The sequence below is a fragment of the Mastomys coucha genome, unplaced genomic scaffold, assembly GCF_008632895.1.
Source record: "Mastomys coucha isolate ucsf_1 unplaced genomic scaffold, UCSF_Mcou_1 pScaffold15, whole genome shotgun sequence".
NCBI classification, from domain to species: domain Eukaryota; kingdom Metazoa; phylum Chordata; class Mammalia; order Rodentia; family Muridae; genus Mastomys; species Mastomys coucha.
Window position 1 is genome coordinate 17,812,012 of NW_022196897.1, and position 25,008 is coordinate 17,837,019.

At 43.2% G+C, this 25,008-nt stretch overlaps 2 protein-coding genes and 1 non-coding gene across 7 annotated transcripts in view; 2 read left to right on the forward strand and 1 right to left on the reverse strand.

Moving 5' to 3' along the window:
- The window catches only part of Gle1 (GLE1 RNA export mediator), a 34,078-nt gene extending 17,978 nt beyond the window's left edge, over positions 1-16,100 (forward strand). For both annotated transcript variants that reach the window (XM_031369626.1, XM_031369627.1), the window contains exons 13-16: positions 661-765; positions 3,242-3,324; positions 14,364-14,427; positions 15,107-16,100. In XM_031369626.1, coding sequence (XP_031225486.1) covers positions 661-765; positions 3,242-3,324; positions 14,364-14,427; positions 15,107-15,175 — 321 coding nt within the window. In that variant the 3' untranslated portion in view covers positions 15,176-16,100. The remainder of the gene's footprint in view (positions 1-660; positions 766-3,241; positions 3,325-14,363; positions 14,428-15,106) is intronic.
- A 4,059-nt stretch (positions 16,101-20,159) lies between these two features.
- Positions 20,160-20,263, reverse strand: LOC116092820. Its single transcript, XR_004119515.1, has one exon. It is a non-coding gene; the product is annotated as a small nucleolar RNA U13 (small nucleolar RNA).
- Positions 20,264-23,131: 2,868 nt separating this feature from the next.
- Positions 23,132-25,008, forward strand: part of Sptan1 (spectrin alpha, non-erythrocytic 1) — a 67,584-nt gene continuing 65,707 nt past the window's right edge. For 3 of the 4 annotated variants that reach the window (XM_031369628.1, XM_031369630.1, XM_031369631.1), the window contains exon 1: positions 23,132-23,351. The gene's annotated coding sequence lies outside the window, so the exon portion shown is untranslated. The remainder of the gene's footprint in view (positions 23,352-25,008) is intronic. The other variant, XM_031369632.1, reaches the window with a different exon arrangement.

Sequence of the window (25,008 nt, forward strand, 5' to 3'; positions counted from 1 at the left end):
TGATGTGTATAAAAGTTTGAGCCAGCTATGATGTGCTGCCTTTAATCCTCACACTGAGGAAGCTGTAGCAGAAGAATTGCAAGTTCTAGATTACTCTGCATTGCACAGTGAGACCCTGTCACTACAAAACCAAGACCGGACAAAAAGTGTGCCTGGGGTCACAGCTTGAATCCAAGACTCAGGAAACAGGCAGTTGAGTTCAAGGCCAGCCAATGTCAATGTCAATGCCAATGCCAGTGAAACCCTGTCTCAAAAAAACAAAAGCAAAACCACAAAAACAAAATCAACACGAACAAAGTCAGGTGAGGTGGTTTACCCCTGTGCTTCCATCCTGGGAGACTGGGCCAGGGAGGATTGCTGTGAGTTTGAGGTCAGCCTGGGTTACACAGGTAAGACCCGATCTGAAAAAAAAAAGTTAATGATGCTGACTATGGACTCCCTGAACAGCACATCAAATAGAGTTTCTGTGAGAGCCTGGGAATAAATTGGAATATTTCCAAAAAGTTTCCTTAGCTTTTGGTCTTTGTGTTCTGTCTTGTATGCATGGGTCAGATGGTCTTGGGGCTCATGTTCAGGGGCTGAGTGATTCCATTGAGAGTTGTGTTGTGAATACAGTGGATACAGTGAGATGAAGTCATGACCTAGCTGCTTTGCTTCCAGGCTCATCCTCATGGCTTAAATCATGGCTGGCGCTGGTTGGCACAGATCTTAAACATGGAGCCTCTCTCAGATGTGACAGCCACCCTACTGTTTGACTTCTTGGAGGTAATTCCATTATTAAACGAGAGAAATCGGTGGTTGAGATGGTCTCGGGACACAGGGTGAAATGAGTGGTGCGCAGCATAGAGGTGGAGCCAAGTACTGAACAAAAATAAGCCCCCATTACCTAGCTTTTCCTGAGCCTGGAGACAAACCTAGCGTCCTTTTTTTTTTCTCTCACTGGCCTTGACTTTTCTTTCTCTTTGGCTAGGATGTACCTTTTTTTCTCCTCTTAATGTTTGTGGGGGTCCTGCAGGCCTACAGCTGGCAAGGAAAGTGATCCAAGTGAGGGAAGAATGAAATTTAGGTAACTGGTACGGAACCAAGACTTCTCAGAGTCTGACATCAGCTGGTGGTTTTTGTTTTTTTTTTTTTCCCGAGACAGGGTTTCTCTGTGTAGCCCGGGCTGTCCTGGAACTCACTCTGTAGACCAGGCTGGCCTCGAACTCAGAAATCCACCTGCCTCTGCCTCCCAAGTGCTGGAATTAAAGACGTGCACCACCACCACCCGGCCAGCTGGTGTATTTTTACCATATTTAAGCATAGCACAATTCTGGAAAAAAGTTTTCAGATAATAGTTACCTTAGCCCTGTGAGTACAAGAAAGCTTAAGACATGTTTACATTGAAACTCTTTACAAAGTACATATGGCTTCATCCATAAGATGTTTCATTGACATAGAAACAATGCTCAAGATAAGGCTCTAGGAAGAAATGACTGAGGTAAAGATAATCCCTGTAGGAGTTTAGATTGGCCTGGCCCTGAGGTAACACAGAAGTCTCTTAGGCTGTTGACAATTTTTTTTTTTTTTGGTTTTCCGAGACAGGGTTTCTCTGTGTAGCCCTGGCTGTCCTGGAACTCACTCTGTAGACCAGGCTGGCCTCGAATTCAGAAATCTGCCTGCCTCTGCCTCCCAAGTGCTGGAATTAAAGGTGTGTGCTACCACTACCCGATGACAATTCTCACAAGGATAAGTTTTATGGCCTAGAAGTAATAAGATTTACAGGGACAGGGTTTGGGATAAATAAAATATAAGTTCTGAAAGATATAGCCTGAGTCTGGCTCATCAGACAGCCAGTAATCAATCACCAGGCTATAAATGATGTTCAGCCTTCTAGGTGGAGAACAGGCCGAACTTCTCTTTCCTTTAAAGGATACCTGCAAGTTTAGTTTTCCAGTGCATATCTGTGTGTATAAGCACTTTTGCCCTCTACAATAATGTACATCCCAGCCTAAGCAAAAAGTGGGCTTCACTTTAGGGATATAGAATTGAGTACTGGAACCATGGTAGACTCTGCAGGTGAATCTTCCAAGCTCTGGAAACAGGAACTAGATTGCCAGGCACCAACACAGTCTCCCTGGCTTGAGTCTTCAATAAATGTTCTTGCTTCATGAGCCACTTTGCTTGCTTTATGCCCTGTGGAGGTGCTATCTATCCTGGGCTGTCATTCCATCTGTTTCTTTACCCAGTGTACTGGGATCAGTGTCCCATCTCATTCATGTTTTCCAGGAAGAGAATGCAAGCTTAGGTCAGGTATCTCCCTCCCTGGAAGTGTCATACATTTCTGTCCTTGAGGAATCACTACTATAACTCTCTAGGCTGGAACTTTTATGTGGACCAGGCTGGCTGTGGATTAAGAGATCAACTTCTCTTTGCCTCCTGAGTAATATGATCCATGGCATACACCACCACACCCAGCTGAAAGAGCCCATTCTGAAATAAGCTTCAGGGAGCTGGGCATGGTACTACATGGCTGTAATCCCAGCACAAAGGAGCCTCAACAGGAAGATCACAAGTTAGAGACCAGCCCAGACTACCCAATAAGACCTTGCTGCAAATAAATGAATGGTGAGGGTTTATCCCCTGACAAATCTGAGATCCTCTGGCCTGTAATTCTAATATTCTCTAGTTACCTTAGAACTCCTCACATTATGGTATGTTAATGCAGATCCTGAGTCTTTGAGACAAGTAGCATTCTGGATTACTAAACTAAGGCTAGGAGGAATGCCATCCCTTCAGAAAGGATTTGGTTCAGTACGGTAAAAGAAGTATTTGTTAAGCCTTGACAGTTGACTTAGGTGGAAGTATATAATAAATTAGGAGAAAGTAAGTTGTTTGTTTGTTTGGTTTGGTTTTCCAAGCTCTGGCTACCCTGGAACTCATGTGTAGATCATCATGGTCTCAGACTCAAAGATCCACTGGCCTCTGCCTCCAGAGTGCTGGGAGTAAAGGCACACACCTCTGCCCAGCTGGATCTTCCTTCAATGTCACAGATGGACTTGGGGCCTCTTACCTGAAGACATTGCTCCCAAGTGAACTACCTCTCTGTGCATAGAAAGTTGGGTCTTTTCCACCTGTCTCCTAGTCAGCCAAGTGACACCGTAGCTAAGATATTTTGACGGGAGCAACAGGCAAAGCAGTGATTGTCTTTCTCTCAAGTTGATGTTTGTTTCTGCTCCCATGGTTCTTCCTTTCCCTCTAGGTGTGTGGGAATGCCCTCATGAAGCAGTACCAGGTCCAGTTCTGGAAGATGATACTTCTCATCCAAGAGGACTACTTCCCCAGGTACAGGCTTGTTGAGCAGACCACTGGGGAGTTGTAGGTAATACCTGAAAGCCAAGCACCATGAATTCTAAAGTACTTGTTGCAATAAGTATATATATAAAATTTGTTATTATTATTGTTGTTGTTATCCTATTATTATTATTACTATTATTATTATTAGGTTTTAGAGACTGGGTTTCTCTGTGTAGCCCTGGCTGTTCTAGAACTCGCCAGGCTGGCCGCAAACTCAGAAATCCACCTGCCTCTGCCTCCCAAGTGCTGGGAATAAAGTTGTGTGCCACCACTGCCTGGCATAAAATTAGTTTTTCTTTGGCTGAGTTTTTATTTTTGATTTTCTCTTGTTCTTTTGTTTTGTTTTGTATTGTTTTTGCTTTGTGAGAGAGTCTTTGTAGCCCAGACTGCCCCAGAGCTCTTCTCAGTCTTCCTGTATTCACTCTTTTCTTTTCTTTTCTTTTTTTTTTTGGTTTTTCAAGACAGGGTTTCTCTGTATAGCTCTGGCCGTCCTGGAACTCACTCTGTAGACCAGGCTGGCTTCAAACTCAGAAATCCACCTGCTTCTGTCTCCCAAGTGCTGAGATTAACGGCCTGAGACACCACCAGCCGGCCACTCTTTTCTTTTCTTGTTTTTAATTTGTAGCTGTCCAGCAACTATGCGAACAGCAGCTATGTGTTCCTGAAAGAAAGGCTGGGGTCTAGGAGTGGGGGATAGGACAGCAAGAGAAATAAGGAGACCCAAAGTTTTCCAATCAAGGTCCAATGTTAGAGAATGTTAAACTTAGGAGAATGAGTACTTAAGAGAAAAGAAAGCCATCCCCCTCAATGCCAGGATCTCATCGATTCATTAGCATCTTGTTGCTAGTCAAAAACTAGCCAGGTAGGAATGCTCAATACTACTAGCAGTAGGTGGTGACTCCTTGTAGAAAACTTTAGAAGTTTCTCTTATCTCAGAAGAGTCCACCCTAGGTGGGCCAGGGACTGGTGGGAAGGGTATAATTCCTCCCTTTTTTATTATTTGAATAGAGGCCTTAAGGAACCTAGGTGATCATATAGTTGCCTCATCCTTGGAAGAGTGGGCATTAACAGCAGGGGGAGCATTGACCTGATACCTCAGATTACCATTACATTCCACATTCATGGCTCTTGGTCAAATGCTTGAGTGGCCAGGTGGGAGGGGAGGCAGAGCCTTTTAGAAAATCCTTAGGATAAGGTTAAAAAACAGATACCAACCTTCTTGCAAACCAGGTTTGTCTCCCAGGGAATCCAGAGAGGGCCCGCATGGGACCTTCCCCTGCTGTGCTTAGCCACGCAGCCCATGCTGGTGCCCATACTGGATTCATTTAATCTAGAACCAGTATGCACAGGTCTGAATCCTATGCAACTCCTGAAAGGATTATTAATGACCTCAGGTTTGGCAAGCCCTCTATCAGCCAAATCAAGTGTATGATAATGAGTCAAGATGAATAACTGCCACATCTGAGCTTCTCTGAAGTCAAGCTTGCATGTTGGCAACAGACCTGCTTGAGATACGAAGTCAAAAGATTAACATTATCTGTGAGGTTGTCTCAGGCACTCAATTTAGTTGCAAATTAGTAAAGATCAGACTCAAGGTCTGGTTTCCACTTGTGAGGGAAGTGGCTTTGAGAATCATGGAAGGAACTGTTAACTCTCAGGAAAATACTGGAGGCTCTGTCTCCAAGTTAACTTTGCTGGCTAATAAAGATTTTTAGTCATCATTTTAATTGGAATCATACTCACTAAAAGGCTCAGGATCTGTATTCACTTGACGAACCAATCTTTCAGACAGCCATCACACTCTATCTTTTTGTGAGAAAGTACAAGGAGAACCTTTCTCCTGTATTAAAACGGGATCTGGACCATTCCACATGTTAGTTAGTGGGTCCGGCCAATTAACCATGGCATATGAACTGGAAGTGAGTGGATGCCAGTGGCGATCCTTGACAGACTAACCTTTAGCATCAGTTTGCAAAAATTTTAAAACAAATAAGACAAAAGCTAGATGTGCTTTTGGTAACTTTGGAGGATATGATTCACCCTTTTTCTGTTTTTACAAACCAAATTTTCAGAGTTCAAAGTGCATGTTCAACAATTCCTTGTTTCTGAGAATTATAAGGAATCTCAGTAATATGGGTAACATTAAATTGTTGACAAAACATCTCAAATGCTTGATTGTAATAGCCAGTTTCTTAATCTGTTTTAATCTGATTAGGAACACCAAGCATAGAAATATAATGCAGGCAATGACCAATTACAGTTTTTGTTGCTTTTCATATTAAGGCAATTGCAACTAGGAAGCCTGAAAGGGTATCAGTAGTCACATATGTATATTTTATTTTTAATTTTTAAATCAGAAATATTCACTAAAAATGTCAAATTATCATGAGCAACTATAAACCCTGATATATATGCACATATACATATACATATATATATTGGCTATCAATATACAAATTAAAGCTTGATTTTAGCCGGATGGTGGTGGTGCATGCCTTTAATCCCAGCTCTTGGGAGGCAGAGGCAGGTGGATTTCTGAGTTCGAGGCCAGCCTGGTCTACAGAGTGAATTCCAGGACAGCCAGGACTGCAGAGAACCCTGTCTCAAAAAACCAGAAAAAAAAAAGAAGAAAAAAAAAAGCTTGATTTTTAGCATGTTAAAAATAGTGACTATAGCACGTAGTTCAATTATTTGTGCTGAAATAGGGGGAAATTCATGAGACTAAACATGTGACCCATTTACATATTCTTCTGTCCCATAGAAGAACTATAGATATATACTTATGAGATGTATACATAAATTTACAGGAAATATAAAAGAATGCATTTAAGCAAATTTTAACAATTTGTCTTTTGGATAATTATCATTTTTGCTTACAATTTTTACTATTTAATAGGCCAGATATCAATAAATATTTTGCAATAACCAATTTAATTGCTGTTTGAAGCAAAAAATAGATGTCTTATCAGGTTTTTAAGACATTTTTTCTAAAATACTTTCATAATTTTATCAAATAATTCTTTATTAACACCACCACAACTTCATAATAGAATGTTAAAACTTTACTTTGGATATGAGAAAAGATGAATCTATATTAGTGTTCTCTTTTGCCAAAGAGTTGCTGTGGGCACATTGAGTAACAAAAACTAAACATTTTATTGTAATTGATTACAATTGATAACAATTGTTTACAGAAGCTTCTTTTACTTTCTGCAAAAGCTCTTTGTCTCTCACCAGTTACTTTGTATTCCCTTTGACAACTTAAACAAAGGCGTAAGTCCTGTGGTGAGCTTAAGGTAAGGCCTTAGCCAAAAGTAATTTGAAGTAAGCCACTAATATTTTTTCTTTTTTTTTCTTTCTTTCTTTCTTCATTTCTTCATTTCTTTCTTTCTTTTTAAAGATTTATTTATTTATTATATGTAAGTACACTGTAACTGTCTTCAGACACTCCAGAATAGTGCTCTTAACTGCTGACCCATCTTTCCAGCCCCCATCTTTTCTTTCTTGATATAACCTTTTGATATAACTTTCTTGATATAACTGAGGCCCAAATATTGAAAAAGATATTGCCTCTGAAACCTTTTTTGAAGCAACAAATACTTTTGGTTTTTTTTTTTTTTTTTTTTTTTTTTTTTTTTTTTGGTTTCTCAAGACAGGGTTTCTCTGAGCGGCCCTGGCATTTCCTGGAACTCACTCTATAGACCAGGATGACCTTGAACTCAGAAATCCACCTGCCTCTGCCTCCCAAGTGCTGGGATTAAAGGTGTGTGCCACCACCATCTGGCCAGATACTCCTTTTTAAAGCTCATGGTATAAGAACAAAGGTAGTAAAATTTCCTATTAGAGGGATTAGATAATAAACAACATACACTGAAAAATTCAGAGTCCTAGCTGCTTCTACTGAAGCAGAGTCAAAAAAACTTTTTTATAGCTGGGCAGTGGTGGCGCACGCCTATAATCCCAGCACTTGGGAGGCAGAGGCAGGCAGATTTCGGAGTTTGAGGCCAGGCTGGTCTACAGGGTGAGTTCCAGGACAGCCAGGGCTATACAGAAAAACCCTATCTCGAAAAAACCAAAAAATAAAAAAATAAAAAAACTTTTTTACATAATGTAAGGCTATTTGCCATTTTTTTCTTTTTTTTTAACTTTTATTGCATTATGATGAGAAATGTTACATGATTTCAATTTATCTGAATTTGTTAACATTTAAAAACAAATTTTAGGGGCTGGTGAGATGGCTCAGTGAGTAAGAGCACTGACTGCTCTTCTGAAGGTCCTGAGTTCAATTCCCAGCAACCACATGGTGGCTTACAACCACCCGTAATGAGATCTGACGCCCTCTTCTGGTGTATCTGAAGACAGCTACAGTGAATTATGCTGGAGCGAGCTGGGAGGATCGAGCAGAGGTCCTGAGTTCAATTCCCAGCAGCCACACACATAATAGCTCATGGCCATCTGTACAGCTACAGTGTACTCATACACATAAAAATAAAAAAATAAATCTTTAAAAAAAAAAACCAAATTTTAAGTAAATAGAGTTAAATCTCATTCTTGTTTCCCTTTTGTACCCCAACTCCTCCCAGAGACCCCCCCCCTTTAATACCTATAGTATCTTTTTTGTCATATTCCATAAAATTTATAAAATATTATAACAATAAAAATAAGTATAAAAAATTGATACAAAATAACAATTTGACAGTCTTATGTAGATGCTCGTCTACAGCAATAGTGAAAATACATTTTTCTCAATATAAATTTTAAATAACTCCAAACATACTAACTGTATATTTCAAAATAATACATCACTGCTAGTATTTCCTTAAATGAACATAAATATATAAAGTCTTTTTGTTTGTTTGTTTTGTATTTAGTAGAGTTTAAAATCTTGGCTCTTATTGTGGTATGAGCCCAAAATGAGAACAATTTTTAGACCTTGGATTTCATGGTATTAAGGCTGTACTTCAATGACCCTCACATCACCAAAGGATTTTACCTCCATCATAGCTAAGCTGAGAATTGACAGTTCTGCTGCACCAAGAAATGAATTGTAGGCACAATTTTTGGATACAGGCTTCCTGCTATGGTCAAAGCTATTTGACTTTAGTGAGTGACTTTATTTTCAGCCCAAAGAGAACAGGTTACATTCAGTTAAGAAAGGGTGTATATATTAAGATGGTCTATCCATAAAGTCATTCACCAACTGTTTCAATGAACAGATGTTCTGCTTGGAGAGTGGCACAGACATTAGGAGAGGGTAAGAATCTGGTTCATTGGCTGTGATGATTTTGAAAAGCATTCATCTCAGAGAAAGAGTAACTTATAAAGTCATCTTCTTCTTGATACAAGAGTTACAAACATCAAGCAAAGCATTCAGTCTCACTCTTTGTTGTTCTCTTACAAGCAACCTCCCTAGTTAATTGTCTGTTTCTTTTGGGTATATAAATACTTTTGAAATATATAAGCTGTTCTGAAAACCATAGTATAGTATAAAAAACATGAAATAAACAATACTACTAATAAAGAGGATGAGATAGGAGAAGCAAGATTTCAAGGCCCTTATGTTGTATACAGCCAGACACTGTCACAAACAAACAAGCTGAAAGTGTATATAGATTGTACAATATTGGACCTATTTCTCCAATTACCAAATCAGAGAGACCATTGGATGACAATCAACAAATTTCTAATTCCTCATATTTTTGGATTTCAATTGATTAGGATATGTTGGTAGTATTTTCATATTAAGATTTTAAGAAAAAGTAATTTCACTTCCTGTTGTTTTTGTTGTAAGAGGTGGAATTAGGGGCTGGTGAGATGGCTCAGCGGGGAAGAGCACTGACTGCTCTTCGGAAGGTCATGAGTTCAAATCCCAGCAACCACATGGTGGCTCACAACCACCTGTAATGAGATCTGACGCCCTCTTCTGGTGCTGTCTGAAGACAGCTACAGTGTATTTACATATAATAAATAAATAAACCTTTAAAAAAAAGAAAGAGGTGGAATTAGGTTTGTGTGGATTTGTTGAAAGATTACTTTCTTGCTTCTTCTAGGGTGTAGTTTTACTCCTTATGTTGATGTTTTCCATCTATTATCCTTTGTTGGGCTGGATTTGTGGAAAGATATTGTGTAAATTTTGTTTTGTCATGGAATATCTTGTTTTCTCCATCTATGGTAATTGAGAGTTTTGCTGGGTATAGTAGCCTGGGCTGGCATTTGTGTTCTTGTAGGGTCTGTATGACATCTGCCCAGGATTTTCTAGCTTTCATAGTCTCTGGTGAGAAGTCTGGTGTAATTCTGATAGGCCTGCCTATCAGAACCTGTGTTCTCCTGTATTTCTTTGAGGGTGTTATTTATGTCTTTCTTAAAGTCCTGTATCATCACCATGAGAAGTGATTTTATATCTTTTTTTTAAAAAAAAACATTTATTTTTATTTATTTTATGTGTATGAGTACACTGCCAGCGTAATTCATTGTAGCGTCTGAACAAAAGAGGGTGTCAGATCTCATTACGGGTGGTTGTGAGCCACCATGTGGTTGCTGGGATCCGAACTCAGGACCTTCGGAAGAGCAGTCAGTGCTCTTACCTGCTGAGCCATCTCACCAGCCCCGTGATTTTATATCTAAATCTTGCTTTTCCGGTGTAATGGTGTGTCCAGGACTTGCTATGGTGGGAGAATTGGGTTCTCATGATGCCAAGTGACCTTGGTTTGTGTTGTTTATTTTCTTACGCTTGCCCCCTGCCATCTGTTTATCTCTAGTGCTACCTGCCCTTGCTAAATATGACTGGAGCCTGTCCTTCCTGTGATCCTGGTTGTGTCAGAACTCCTCAGAGTCAAGCTGTCTCTGTGACCCTGTGATTCTCTTATCCTGTGATCCTGGTCTTGTTAGAGCACCTGGGAGTGGAGCTTCCTCTGGGTATTGTGGGACTGGCTGCGGAGCTTGCACCCAAAGTCGGCTCAGGACAGCAGCCCAGACAGACCGGAAGGAACCCGAGCCACTGGGCTGGAGGAGTTCCTATGTGCCTGGTCCCGCTGGTCCCAGTTACTCCCTGTGTTGGGACTGATGTTGGTTCCTCCTTACCTCTGATCCTGGGCGTGTCAGAGCACCTGGGAGTGGAGCTTCCTCTGGGACTGGTTGCGGAGCTTGTGCCCAAGGTCTGCTCCGCTATTAGCCATTTTTAAAGGCAAAATTTTCTAATGATTACAAACTCACTAGAAGAAACTTTTTTCTTTCGAGACAGGGTTTCTCTGTGTAGCCCTGGCTTTCCTGGAACTCACTCTGTAGACCAGGCTGGCCTGGAATTCAGAAATCCACCTGCCTCTGCCTCTGCCTCTGCCTCCCAAGTGCTGGGATTATAGGCGTGCGCCACCACTGCCGGGCAGAAGCAAACTCTTTAAAATTACCAGGATGTAGAGGATTAAACAACTTTTTAAATACACAATAATTCTATATGAAGTAGGTGGCCAGATTGTAATACCTCTATAAATTTTACAACCTCATTGACCTTCACAAATCTTGATTTCAAACTTTATTTTGAAAAACACCTGAATAGATTTGAAATAATGCTGTTTTGTCTTAAAATTAATTCCTCCTAGGCAAGGAGAGATGAGGCTTCTCTAGGCAAGATTTGCAAAACAAAAGAAATGTCATTCCCCCCCCCCCCAATGCCAGGATCTAGTCGATTCATTAGCATCTTGTTGCTAGTCTGAAACTAACCAAGTAGGAATACTCTGTAATGCTGTAGGTGGTGGCTCCTTGTAGAAAACTTCAGAAGCAGCCAAATAATAGAGTTCCCTTATCTCAGAAAACTACACCATAGGTAGGCCAGGGACTGGGGGAAGGTTACATTAATTTTTATTTATTCTTCTCTCATTCTATATATCCCCATTGCAGCTTCCCCCCATCCCCTCCTCTTAGTCCCCCTACCTCCCCTCTTCCTTGGATCCACTCATGTACCTGGGCTCCTCCCAGATAAGAGCATCCCTCCCAGGAACATGGACTGAACATGATATAACAGGATACAAAGAAACAGGCCGAAACCTTTATATCAAGGCTGGATGAGGTAACCCAATAGGTAGAAAAGAGTCCCAAGAGCAGGCAAAAGAGCCAGACATCCTTAGTCCCACTGTCAGTAGTCCCCCTCAAAACTCCAAGCCAACAAGCATAACATGTATATGCAGAGGACCTACTGCAGACCCATGCAGGCTCCATGATTGCTGCTTCAGTCTCTGTGAGCCCCCATGAGCCCTGCTTACTTGATCACTTGGGCTATGCTCTCCCACAGTGTCTTTGACCTCTCTGGCTCCTACAGTTCCTTCTCTCTATCTTTGGGGTCTCCTGAGCTCTGCGGGGAGGGACCTGATAAGAGACCTCAAACAACCTGGGCTCTATCTCTGCGTAATGGTTGGCTGTGGGTCTTGCACATGCTATATTTTGAAGTTATATTTGTTTGTTCATTACTGGGATGCGAGGGGGACACGTAATGTGCGCACAGTAACCATGGGTGGGAAGATGGGGCACATGCATGCCATGGTGTGCACATAGTAACTGTGGTTTTAACTTTCATCATGTGGAATCAAATGTATGTTAAGTCAAACAAGAGCCTTAACCCTTACTGAGCCATCTTACCAGACCAGTGTGATCTTTTTGACTTAAGTGAAAATTGAGATAGTGTTAGTGGTTGAACCTGTGCCGAGCATGAGCTAGGTAGGGCCTAGGTTTTCTCCTTAGGGTGGGTATGGGGGTCAGTTTAAAGATAATATTGCCAGGCGATGGTGGTGCACAGGAAGCAGAGGCCAGCCTGGACTACATACAGAGTGAGTATCAGGACAGCTGGGGCTACACAGAGAACCCTGTCTGGAAGAGAGTGAGGGGAGGGGGAGGGGGAGAGGAGAGGGAGAGGGAGGAGAGGGAGAGAGAGAAAGAGAGAGAAGGAGAGAGAGAGGGAGAGAGAGAGGGAGAGAGATCTTTCTACTCATCCTTCCCTTTTCTTTGTTTTTGTAAACATTTATTTTCAGGGCTAGAGAAATGGCCCAGTGGTTGGGAGAACTGGATGTTCCTCTAGAGGGCCCAATTCTCAGCAACCACATGGCAGGTCACAACTGTCCGTAACTCTAGTTCCGGGGGATCCATAGCACCAGATATGTATGTGGTACATACATATGTATGTATGTATATATGCATGTACATATATGGTACAGATATGTATGTGGTATGTGCCTCCAACCAGAATACTCATACACAGAAAACAAATTGTTTTTAAAAGACTTTTCAATTGTGTAAGCATTTGGGAATTTCCAAAAACACAGACACGCACACAAATATATATATATACAGAGTATGCAAGTACCCTCAGAGGCCAGAGGAGTTGGACCCCAGAGCTAGAGTTACAGGCTACTGTGAACTGCCCTTCATGGCACTGGGAAGTGAAGCTGGGCCTCTGCATGGCCAGTCAGTGCTCTTAGCCCCCAAGCCATCTGGCCATCTTTTTCTTCTCTTTAATGTTTGGGTTTTGGAGTGTTTGGTTTTTGTTTATTTAGTTTTTGTTCTTTGAGACAGGGTTTCTCTGTGTAGCCCCAGTTCTCCTGAACTTGCTTTGTAGACCAGGCTGGTCTCAAACTCAAAGATGTGTCTGCATCTGCGTCCTGTGTGCTGAAATTAAAGGTGTGCACTACCATATCTGGATGAGTAAATGATTCTGAAATTCAAATAAAATATCTGTTAAATATTGTTTCTTTTTAAAAGTTTATTCATTTTTATTTCATGTGCACTGTTGTTTTGACTTTGTATATAATTGTGTGAGGGTCTCAGATCCCCTGAAACTAGAGTTTCAGACAGTTGTGAGCTACTATTGGGGATTAAACTTGGGTCCTCTGGAAAAGAAGCCAGTGCTCTTAATCACTAAATACTATTTCTTAAGGAAAAGTATAAATTAGGAAGATGTTTAAATAAGATATTTGATGTTGGGTATTGGTGACAGAGCACTTATCTAGTACATTCCAGACTCTGTTCAAAGTAGTATACACATATATGTATGTGTGCTCGTGCGCACATACACACACACACACACACACACATGCTCTTGTTCAAAATGTATTGGCCTTTTTTTTTTTTTTTTTTTTTTTTTTTGAGGAGTGGCTGAAAGATCTCTCTGGAGACCAGAATTTGTGTGTGTGAACACCACCTGTTCATGTGTGTGTATATACACAGGTTCATGTTCGTGTGTGTAAGGTGGGACACACATGCCCATGTAAGTTAGAAGTCAACATGGGGTTCTCTATCACTCTTAACTACTTTTTGGGACAATGTCTCATGAACCTAGAACTCTCTGATTTGGTCACATTGGCTGGCCAAAGCCCAAGGATCCTTTTGTTGCTGTCTTCAAGCTCTAGGCTTATTAGTGCATGCCCCCACGTCTGGCTTTTTATGTCTATTCTGAGAGTGGATCAAAGCCTGTTTCACTTTGCCAACTGAGCTGTTTCTCTGAGTCTTTTGTTTTGTTTTTTGAAAGAGGGTCTTATTCTCTAGCCTAGACTAACCTTGGAATATACCCTGAAGCCAAAGGTGGCACTGAGTTCCTGCTGCTCAAGCCTCCTATGTGCTAAAGATTACCAGTGGATGCTCCATACCTGAGGCTGCTGTGCTTAAATGTGCTTTCTAAACTCCCCCATATTATCTGGGATCATGATTACAAGTAGTCCTGAACTGAACCACTGAGATGAGTTCATCAGTAAGTTAGTTGGAGAAACTGATCTCCCTACCAGATTTCCTGACTGTTCTGTGTCCTATCCACTTTGAAGAACTTCTAAACTCACTGGGGTTCCAGGTAGGGGAAGGCCTTAGCAGCACTCATCCTACCTGCTAAGACCTCAGACAAGAGCGGTTGTTTTCTTCCTTTGTCCTTTTGGAAGAATGGTGAGGACCCCATAAAAGAGCAGCCAGCATTCTTTAGAAGAGTCTGTGGATCTGGTCCTCACCTGATTCCTCACAGGAACGACTCACAAATCTCTCTGTTCCTCCACCTATAGAATTGAAGCCATCACGAGCTCAGGACAGATGGGCTCTTTCATACGTCTGAAGCAGTTCTTGGAGGTAAGATGTTCTATTCCAGCATGCCCCAGCTGCAGCCTGAGATACACTTGTGTCCCATAGTCTTGGTCCTCCAGACCTGATGCTGTCTCTTCGGTTTTCCCACACACTGCCTTTTGTTTGTAATTCCCTTGTCTTTTAGACCAAAGAATGTCATTTCCTCCCCACATACCACTCTCCAAACCGCCTTTCATTGCAGCTATCCTAAGAGAACAGTAAGCTGTATGCAATAAATCTCTAACAAACTTACCTTTCCTTGTCAACCGAGGATCTCCTGTCTGTCTCAGGGGTAGGGGACTACTGAGTGTGGCTACTAAGTCCATGGGATCATGTTGCATGTTCAGTTGGACTCTTCCTCTATTTCCAAGACATTTTAAAAGGTTTATTTTAACAGGTCATCTAGAGCTTTGTAGTAGGTCTGTGAGGTAGTCCACTGACAGCGAGCTTCTAGGAACCTATGAAATAGTAGTGGGGACAAATGAGGCTGTGCTCTGAGGAAGCAGGGGTGGGCAGGCCTAAAAACAATCTTTATTTTATTTTGTCTTCAACAGACCCATCAGGTTTTCTCCTTTTGTCCCCTCTTTCCTTGGTCTAGGCATTGCTCCTCAGCATCTCCCCCTGTCAAATGCTAGAAGCAATTTTGTCAGAAACTCATCCTCTTTTCTTTATATTTCATGTCCAGAAATGTCTGCAACGCAGGGAGATTCCTATGCCCAGAGGCTTTCTGACGTCCTCCTTCTGGCGCTCCTGATGTCCTCCGTCACACTGTGTGGCAGGAGGGGCAACAATAAAGCAACTGAGACAGCGGGTTTTGAAGAATCATGTCAGATTGAGAAATTCGTCGGTGTGTTTTTATATATCTGTACCCTGTGAATGAGGCTTCTATAGTTCACAGCCTTTGTTAGCCTTTTGTCAGGTTTGGTAGTTTATAGGCATCACAGTCAGATACAGAACTGGCCTTTCTAATTTTCACAAGTTTCAAGAAGAGGTAAGAAGTGGCACTTAGCATTTGGCTGCACCCTTTGTCTCTAGTGTCTTTCAGGAAACTGGTGATCTTTTATCTGCTTAACTCTGACATGTAATGAGCCCCCCACTTTCCCTCTACGCTGCCCCACTCCTGTTCATACACATACTTAGAAAGAGTAAACCTCCCAAGAGTCCCTCTAAAGTATCAGGTAATGTTTGCTGTCTGAGGAGTATCAGTGTGGCTTGTGGAGTAGATGTATATTCACAAGACATGAATGATGTTGGTATGGACTGAACCCCAGAGTGCATCAGGTATTGGGTAAATGGATCATGACTGGGAATATGCACCATAGAGTATTCTCTGTCTCCTTGATTTGGAATTTGGTCTCTGGATGGCTGAGGAGGATGCTGTACTAGATTAGGTACCTTTTCATTGTTTTTCCAACAAGAATTAAGATGGGTTGGTATATGGCTTTTAGTGTAAGATGAAGATTATCAGCGTGAATGCATTGGTGTTTAGGAGGAGCTATCTCAGATGGAAGTTGGTATTTGTTTTATGAACTGATTGACTCCATGTCTAGCTCTAGTCGTGCAAGCCTTGGGTGGAAGGCATTCTCATTAGTACTCTCGAATGGCCTAAGCATTTTAATTGTGGACTACGAGTTCCCAAAAAAGTAATAAAGGTTGAATTTTTAAAAATCTTGTGCTAATATGTGGTTATCTCGATATTATCTGTATCCTGTGTATGAACTGTGCATGTAAATCACATGGACATGACTGTGCAGGACTAGATATGGAATATATGGCTCTTCCTCTTTATCTTCTTGACTTTCATCTTGGAAAGACTGTTTTTTTTTTTTGTTTTGTTTTGTTTTTTTTTTTTTTTTTTTTTTTTTGTTTTTTTTTTTTTTTTTTTTGGTTTTTTCGAGACAGGGTTTCTCTGTATAGCCCTGGCTGTCCTGGAACTCACTCTGTAGACAAGGCTGGCCTCGAACTCAGAAATCTGCCTGCCTCTGCTTCCCAAGTGCTAGGATCAAAGGTGTGTGCCACCACAGCCCGGCGTATCATGCCTTTTTTAAAAGTGACCTTCTAGTAACTGACTTTGATCTAGCAAGAGATGTAGGAGTTGAGGTTGTAGCATCATCTAATGTGCAGAGACCTTGGGCTCCAGCTGCAGTGTCTCCCAGAAGAGAAAGAAGAATAATTCAGTCTGCTAATGTTCCAGAACAGTGGGATCATTTGGGTCAGGTGGCTGGACTGCATTCATTTTTGTTTTGTAACCTGGGTATGTCTCACCTCTCTTGACTGCACACCTGCATTTACAGAACAAAAGAATTGTAGCTGCAGTCTTCAGGCTGTGTCTGGTAGCAGATTCTGGGGTGGAGTTTCACCTTGTATATCCTGGAACTTGTTTCCCTCACTTGCAGGGCTACCTGGTAGGGCCCACAGAGAATGGTGTCCTCATAGCCTCCTTCCATTTGCTCTTCCCGTCTACCCAAGCCTTGCAGATGACATCTGTTTTCCACAGACCATGGCAGGGAACAGGGTGGGATGTATGGACTTCAGCATAAAAAACTGGATGGACTCAGACCTTCCTTAGCAAGTAGAGGCTGTGCAGGTTTTACAAAGGCATTCCTTCTGGACACTACTCCTTTCTGCTAGGAAACTGGTCTGTTCATAACTGGAAACCTGGTGCTAAGGGAATGTGCCCACTCAAGTTGTGCAGCTTAGAGTTTGCAGAACCACTAAGCAGGACCCCATGGAATTGTGGCTCTCCACCCTATCAGCATTGTTGGTAAGTGTGTATGTAAAGTTTTATATGTGGACAGGTTCCTCTGTCAAAAATAAAATGAGAAGCTGGGAGTGGTGCTGCATGCAGATGATCCCAGCACTGAGATAGCTGAGAGAGGAGGATTGAGACAGACAGCAAGGTCTGCCTGGATAACAGAACAAGTACTAGGCCAAGGTGGGCCACACAATCAGACACTGTCTCAAACAGATAGAGTGTAAGGTTAGGGTATTAACATGTACCAAAGGCCAGTCTGCTCGGGAGGCTGAAAAGGATTGCCTCAGCCCAGGAGTTTGGTGTAGCCTGGACTATACAAGGCAATCTTTTTGTGTCTGTCTCTGTTTCTGTTTATCATCAGAGTCTCTCACAGTCAAGGCTAGCCTCAAGCTTCTTCTTCTATTGAAAGATAGTCTTGAACTTTCCTGATTCTCATGCCTTCAACCTCTCTAGGCAGGGACTACAGGCTTTATGCCACAGTGCTCAAGGTGTTGTTTCTGTTTGAGACAGAGTTTCTCTGTGTAGCTCTGGTTGTCCTGTGGCTTTGTGTAGCTGGCTGTACTCACTATGTAATCTAAAATGGCCCCATACTCAGAGATCCTCTACCTCTGCCTTCCCAGTGCTGGAATTGAGGGTATGTGCCGCTGGTTAAGACTACATCTTTTAAATGGGTGTGTGGGGTGGAGGAGATAAAGAAAACCCCTGGGAGGCAGCAATGTAGTCTAGTTGATTGTATGTTTAATGTATATGAATGTCTCATTATGTAGCTTAGGCTGCCTTAGAAATTTGATATGCATATGAGTGTTTTGTCTGTATGTCTGTCTGTGTTCCACGTGCTTGGTACCTGGTGAAGTTAGAAGAGGGCATCAGATCCCCCCCCCAATTAAAGTAACAGCTATGTGTGGGCTACCATGTGAGTGCTAGAAGTCCTCTACAGTAACCAAGTGCTCTTAACTACTGACCCATTTCTCTAGCCCTTTTAATTTTTACCACAGTGTAAAAACAACCTTTTAAAAAGAAAACCATAATATGTGGTTTCACATTTAGTAACGGCATGCATTTGGAGATCAGCAGACCACATTATGGAGTCTGTTCTCTTTTTCTATTTTAACATGGGTTCTGGGGCTCAAACTTAAGTTGTGAGGCTTGTATGGCAAGCTCCTTTACAAGCTGAGCCATCTCACCATCCTAAGAATACCCCTTATAGCAATTTAGTATTCTTCGTTTGGATGTGATTAGCAGTCTTGGTGTTTGTCATTTGATGCTGGTTATCCTAATTGACTCTCAAACAAGAACAAAGAAGATCATTGGAAGGCTGGGTTTTTGATACCCACTGATAGTGAAGCATCAGAAACCGTGCCCACCAGCAGCTGATGGCTGTAGCTCCACACAGGAGCATCAGATTCTTTGCCACAGAATGCTACAAGCTCCATTCTCTTTGCAGCTCAAGTTCTCACTTTTCTGCCTGCTTCCACTGACTGCGTCTTGCCCTCATTCCTTGGGCTGAGTGCCCAAATTTTTTTTTTTGTCTTACATCACTTTAGTACAGATTTGATGATGTGCTGAAAATTCCAGTACAGAATTCCAGTAGGTTGCAAACTTTGTACATCCTGTCAGCCTTGGGATCACACACACATACACACACACACACACACACACACACACACACACACTGATGTGTGTGCATGACAAATATGTGGTGATTGCCGTGACATAATGATGTTTAGACATCCCTTATTGCCAGGACAACATAAGCCACAGAGCTGCTTGCATGTCTGTCGCACATGACTAATTTTCCCTTTTCTCTGCCACACTTAATGAATTTACTAGATGTCCTGTGGATCTACAGAAAACAGACAAGAGCTCTGGGCTTCTAGTAATGTGATGCACTTGCAAAAATATCCATTGTAACAGGCTTACTAATAGTCCCTAAGGATTGCCAGGCTTCATTTATTAGATAATACCCATTTAGGGGCTAGAGAGAATGCTCAGTAGTTAAGGGCACTTGCTGATCTTGCAGAGGACCCAGGTTAGTTTCCAGCACCCTTGAGTTTCACAACTGTAATACCACTTTCAGAATATCCAATGTAGGGCTGGAGAGATGCCTCAGAGGTTAGGAGCACTGACTGCTCTTCCAGAGGTCCTGAGTTCAATTCCCAGGACAGCGACAGCGTGTGTATGTGTGTGTGTGTGTGTGTGTGTGTGTGTGTGTGTGTGTGTGTGTGTGTGTGTGTGTGTGTGTGTGTGTGTGTGTGTGTGTATATGAAAAAAAGAAAGATCCAGTGCCCTTTTCTGGCCTCCAAGGGCACCAGGCATGAACATATGTATGAAAATCACTCATACACATAAAACTTTTTTTTAAAAGAAGTTGGAAAAGCAAGTATATATTTTGGACTGCTCTGAGACAGATGGTTGGCCTTGATCTGCAGTGCTGGGAATGGACCCTAGGCTTCTATAAGAAGTACATGAGCTCCTACAAGAGCTGCTGACAACATCCTAGCTAGTCCTGTGCTTTTGAAGCAGGCAAACAGGTACATGGAGTAAGAAACAGTGCCAAGGGGGCTGGCAAGATGGCTTAGCAGTTAAGATCAAATCCCAGCAACCACATGGTGGCTCACAACCATCCATAATGAGATCTGACACCCTCTTTTGGTGTGTCTGAAGACAGCTACAGTGTACTTACAAATAATAAATCTTAAAAGAAAAAAAAGAAACAATGCCAAGGGACAGTAAACAGTACATGCTTTTCTAGGCTCTGCGATGACTACTTATGTCATTATTAGACTATTCTCTAGATAATGGGGAGCTAACATCGTTTTTAGAGGTTTGACATGGCTTATGAAACTGTTAAACTGTGTTTAAGCTTAGCAGGAGATCTGGAGATGATGGCACCACCTCCTGCAATCACAACACTGAAGCAGTTGAAGCAGGAGAATAGACTAGGCCATAGCATGACACCTTATCTTTTTTTTTTTTTTCCTCATGTCAGACAGGTAATGTGCCCACGTTGTAACAAGGTTTATGGGTGGCACATATCACGCAATAGTGGGAACGCCCAGTCATGATACTTTATGAACCAGAAAGGATCGATACCTTATCTTAAACAACAAAAAAATTACGTGCCATTAATCCCAGTACTCCAGGATGGCTTTGCAGGTAAAAGAAAGGTACATGCCACCAAGCCTGATGACCTGTGTTTGAACCCTAGAATCCACAAGGTAGAAGGAGAACCAACTCGTGCAGGTTGTCCTTTGACCTCCATATAGCACACATGAATAAATGTAATAAGAACTGTTTAAGGATATAGTTTACATGGTAGAATATGTTCAGAAGTGCCCGGCCCAGATTGCTGGAACTTTCTCATCCAAGATGGAAGCTGGTCCTTTCCCCCATCCAGTACTGTTCTCTCTCAGACCCAGCAGTTACAGATTATAAGGTAAACAGAATCATCTAATATTGGTTGTACTGTCTGGCTCATTTCACTTAGCATATACCCTCAGGTTTTACATAGTCACTGTGTTTGGAAGAGTTGTGTGACTGGCTTGCCAGCTCTGCTCCTGCGGATCTGGGGAAAATCATCTTCTGGGCATGATTCTTCCAAATCAGCTTTACAAGGAGGAGAAAATAACACAAGCACTTGATTTGAACTCTGTAGAGAGACCAGGAGAGGAGTAGAGAAGTGGACAGGTGACAATTAGCATATTTCTCTAACCAACAACTGACCTTTAGAACCAGGGCATCAGGCCTAGCTAGAGTTTTAAGTCTAGGGGCTGCAGTAGTCAAGAGACGCTTAGAATTCACTTGGATTCACTGCCTGTAAGAAGGCCAGGAGAGGTGTAGCCAAGAACATGGAGCAGAACCAAGCTGTCACTCTGGGCTGTACTTGCTTTATTTTTACCCTCTGAAGTTCTCTTATAAAAACAAGGTTATTATCTGCAATATCCTTCCCCATGCCCACGCATAATAAAGTGTGAGGCATGTGCTGAAATTGGTGGGTGGGAGGGAAGCAACAATAGAAGCTATGAAAAATGGCTTTTAGATGGCTCATTTCTCATGCCAGATGAGAACAGGGTGGGTGGGTGAGTGGGAGCCTGAAGATACTGTTATCCTGGCCATTCTTCTGATCAGAAAATGCACCAACAAGCAAGATTTTAGTCTCCCAATCAAAAGAGCTCCCTATAGGTCATGGATTTGTTTGGCATTTGGGAGAAACAGTAGAACCCCTATTTCAGTATGGAGCCAGGGAAATTAAATATCCACAGGTAGAGACACGTGAGACTGGAGCATAAGGTCTTAGGCATTTTGGAGAGTTAAATTATATTAGCCATTTTGTACCCAAGGCTGAATATCTGAGTTTTAAATTTGCTGCTGCTGGCTGAAGAGGTGGTTACTATGGTCACCATCAGCTGTCTTCAGAAATGCACAGGTCCACAGCCTGCTGTGGGGCCTGCTGTGGCGGTACATACCCCTCATCCCACCACTCAGTAGAAAGAGGTAGGGGCATCTTTGAGTTTGAGGCCTGCATGGTCTACAGAGCAAGCTCCAGGACAGCCAGGGCTGCAAAAACAAAAAAAGAAAAGGAAAAAAGCACAATCCAGGAAGTAGCTCCTCATCCAGTGTTCTCTGTGAAGAGGGGGCATTAAATGCCTCCTAGCACCTGCCAAGGTGTGGCCACTCTTTTTTTTTTTTTAATTTCTCCTCTCCAAGGAAAATTACTAGGAATCTTCTTTCACCATCATGTCTACAGTCAGAGTAGCTTAGAAGTCACCTTGCAGATCCCAGGCTCTGCAGATACCAAACTGCAGAGGACCAGGAAGCTTGGGACTGGGCCTCATCCCAGTTCTGGAGCAATGCCCAGTTCTTTATAATTATTTAAATAGGGGGGTGGCTTAGCAACCAGAAGGCTGATGCCTGGTAGAACTGCCTGACTACACAGGAAGGAGCTGGGTGCTACTCCAATGGTTGCCACACAGCTGTCACCCGAAATGGAGGAAGGAAAAGGCTTTTGCAGTAGGGAGCCTGGCTACAGTTTAGAGCCAGGCCCTGAAAAGGGGTTGTGTATAAGAGAAATTACAGAAATTTTGTTTTCCTCTTCTCAGAAGTCTAACACCCACTTGCTTAATTGCTTTTGTTCAAATATTAGCTTCTCTGATTGCTTCTTCCTGCCTGACCTGGGGAGAGAGCTACCTTCTATGTCATCAGGATGCTAATTTGTAAAATGGGGAAGGCAACGTCTACCTTGTAAAATTAGTGCAAAGATTAAAAGCCCAAAAAGGTAATACTTACAGTGTCAGCTAAGCAGCAAAGTTCAATTAATAGTGGGGAAAGAAATAGTAATGTTTATCAACTGGGACAAAAACACCCCATTCTACTGGCAACAGGAAGATTGCTGAAGAATTCTCCAAATCCTGAAATAAAGTCTTATGTCACAGATCAGTTTTTTGTTTTTTTTTCTAATCGGGTTTTTTTTTTTCCCTACCACCTCCTTCAAACACAGAGCCCTAAATCATCTCATTTTTTTTGACCCCAGCCCCCCACCAGAACAGGCAGACTTGGGTCTCCCAGCGCCAAGCCTCCTGAAAAAGTGGAGAGAGGGAGCCAACATTCCAGTGAGATCACCCGAAAGGGACAGGACGTCTTTCCGGCCAGGGCAAGCAACATCCCCAGCCTGACTGCAGAGGCGGGCCCCGCCCTGCCCTTCGCCGCAGTCGCCGCAGTCTTGGATGGGCTCCTAGGGCGGAGGGGTGCGGCACAGATTTTCTGCAGGGCGGACAGGGCGGGGCAGGATTGCTCGGGTCCCACGCTGGGGCGGGCGGCTGCCGCGGCTGCTCTGCGCCGCGCCCCGCACCCCTCGCGCGCGCTCCCGTCGCCCGCCCCACCCCCACCAACCCGCCCCGCCCCGCGGCCTCGGCTCCTTCCGGACGCGCTCGGTCCTCTCCGTACCGCTGTCGAGCTGCGAGTCCCGCCTCTCGCGTCGCCGACCCGGTCGCTCCCCGCACGCGCGCGCTCGGCCGCCGCGGGGGCGCGCGCGGCCGATTATAAAAGCCGTAGTGCGCGCGCGCCGCCGTCACTATCCGCTGCGGGGCGAACGGCGTGAGGCAGGGGCCGCGGCGGCGCATCTTTTTCCTCAGCAGCCCTCAGCGCGGCGACCCACGCCCCTCACCCCCAGGAGCCGGTAAGAAAGGGCGGTGGGCGGAAAGGGAAAGGCCGCGGGCGGCCTGCACCGGAGCGCTGTGGACCGATGAGCTGTGGAGATCGCGGGCGGCTCCGTGGGCCGCCGCCGCCTTTTGTGGCGCGTGGGCTGCGGGGCCCGGCGACCTGGAGCGTCACGGTCTGCGGAAGGCATGCGAGGGCCCCTTTCTGTGCCCGCGGCCCCACCCGTCGCGGCAGGTGGCGGAGTGGTCCTCGGCGGCTGCACCCACCCACGAGCGCCCCCGCACCGCCCTTCGCCCGCAGCAGCGCAGCTCGCACCTCTCGGAACCTAGAGTCTGCAGTGAAGGGCTCGCTGACCTTAATTTCATCCTGGGTGGCGGTCCCGGGCCCTCCGGCCGCAGCAAGGCCTCCTTTTTCTTTCCTGGTAATAAATGTCTTTTCTCTCCAGAGCTGACCTGCTCCTGTATAATAGTTAGATGCGGCGCCGCTTGGTAGGAGGAGATTCAAATCCAATAAATAACTTAATACAAGACATTAAGTCGAAGGCTTTTTTCTTTTTTGGTCAAAATCTACTGCTGTGCCAGTGTGAAGTGATAGAACAATCTTTTGTCTGAAGCTATCCCTGCAAATTTGATGAAATGTTTCTCAACGAAAAATTTGATTTTAAAATCCTCTCAGGTACTAGAATTACACACACACACACATCATATCAAGAGGGCTTCTATGTAAGGTTCGATGTGTTTTAAAATGAATGTCCCAGAAAGGGTGAGATCATTTCGAACAGCTATACTTCAGAGGGTCTTTTTGACTTTCTTCTGTCTCTGTCTCTGTCTCTGTCTCTGTCCCTCTCTCTACAGGCTCTTACTGTGTAACTCCGTCTGGCCTGGAATTTGCTGAATATCTCAGGCCTGCCTCAAACTCATGATTTTCATGCCTCAGCCTCTCAGATAATCAGGTTTTTCTATATAGAGACCCAGAACATTTTAAGTCGTTTATTCTTCCCTTTGGTATTTTCGAAAAGCTAATTATGGCTGTCAAGGAATATAAGAGAGACCAACCATATGAAGCATTTTAATAATGTGGTAAGAAATTGCGTTGTCATAGCAGTTGGTCTTAAGTAAAACAGAATGTATCAAAGATGGCAGGGTGGGGGTGTCTTGTAGCCAGGAAACAAGAGCTTAAGAATAGCACCAGCAACAGTGAGTTGCATGAAGCCATTGAGCCAAGGTTCCCACTCATACTAAATGTCTTAGATTTTAAAGGTCAAATTGAAGTCAAAGTTGAAAAAAATGTGCTGCAGTAGATCCTCTGCAGGAAATTAACAATAAGCCTTTTTTAGTAACTGGGCCATTAATTCCTCAAAGGGACCCTCAAAGTGTGTTGACTATTATCCAGGGACCTATATAGAAAGAACGGATTTCAAGATTTGCCCTATACCAGACAAATGTGAAACAGTTCTTATGGTAAACCCAAGACCTAGAGACATTTTAGATATGCAATTCCATTCCCTACTTTTTGAGACAAGATCTTGATACGTAGCTCATTCTGGATCTGTGTAGTTGAATATAGCTGGTCTTGAACTCTTTACACTCCTGCCAACAAGCCTGGCTGCCACCACACTTAACTTTTAACCCCTCTTAAAAGGGAGGAAGCCTTGTTATATGTCTCAAACTCCTGGG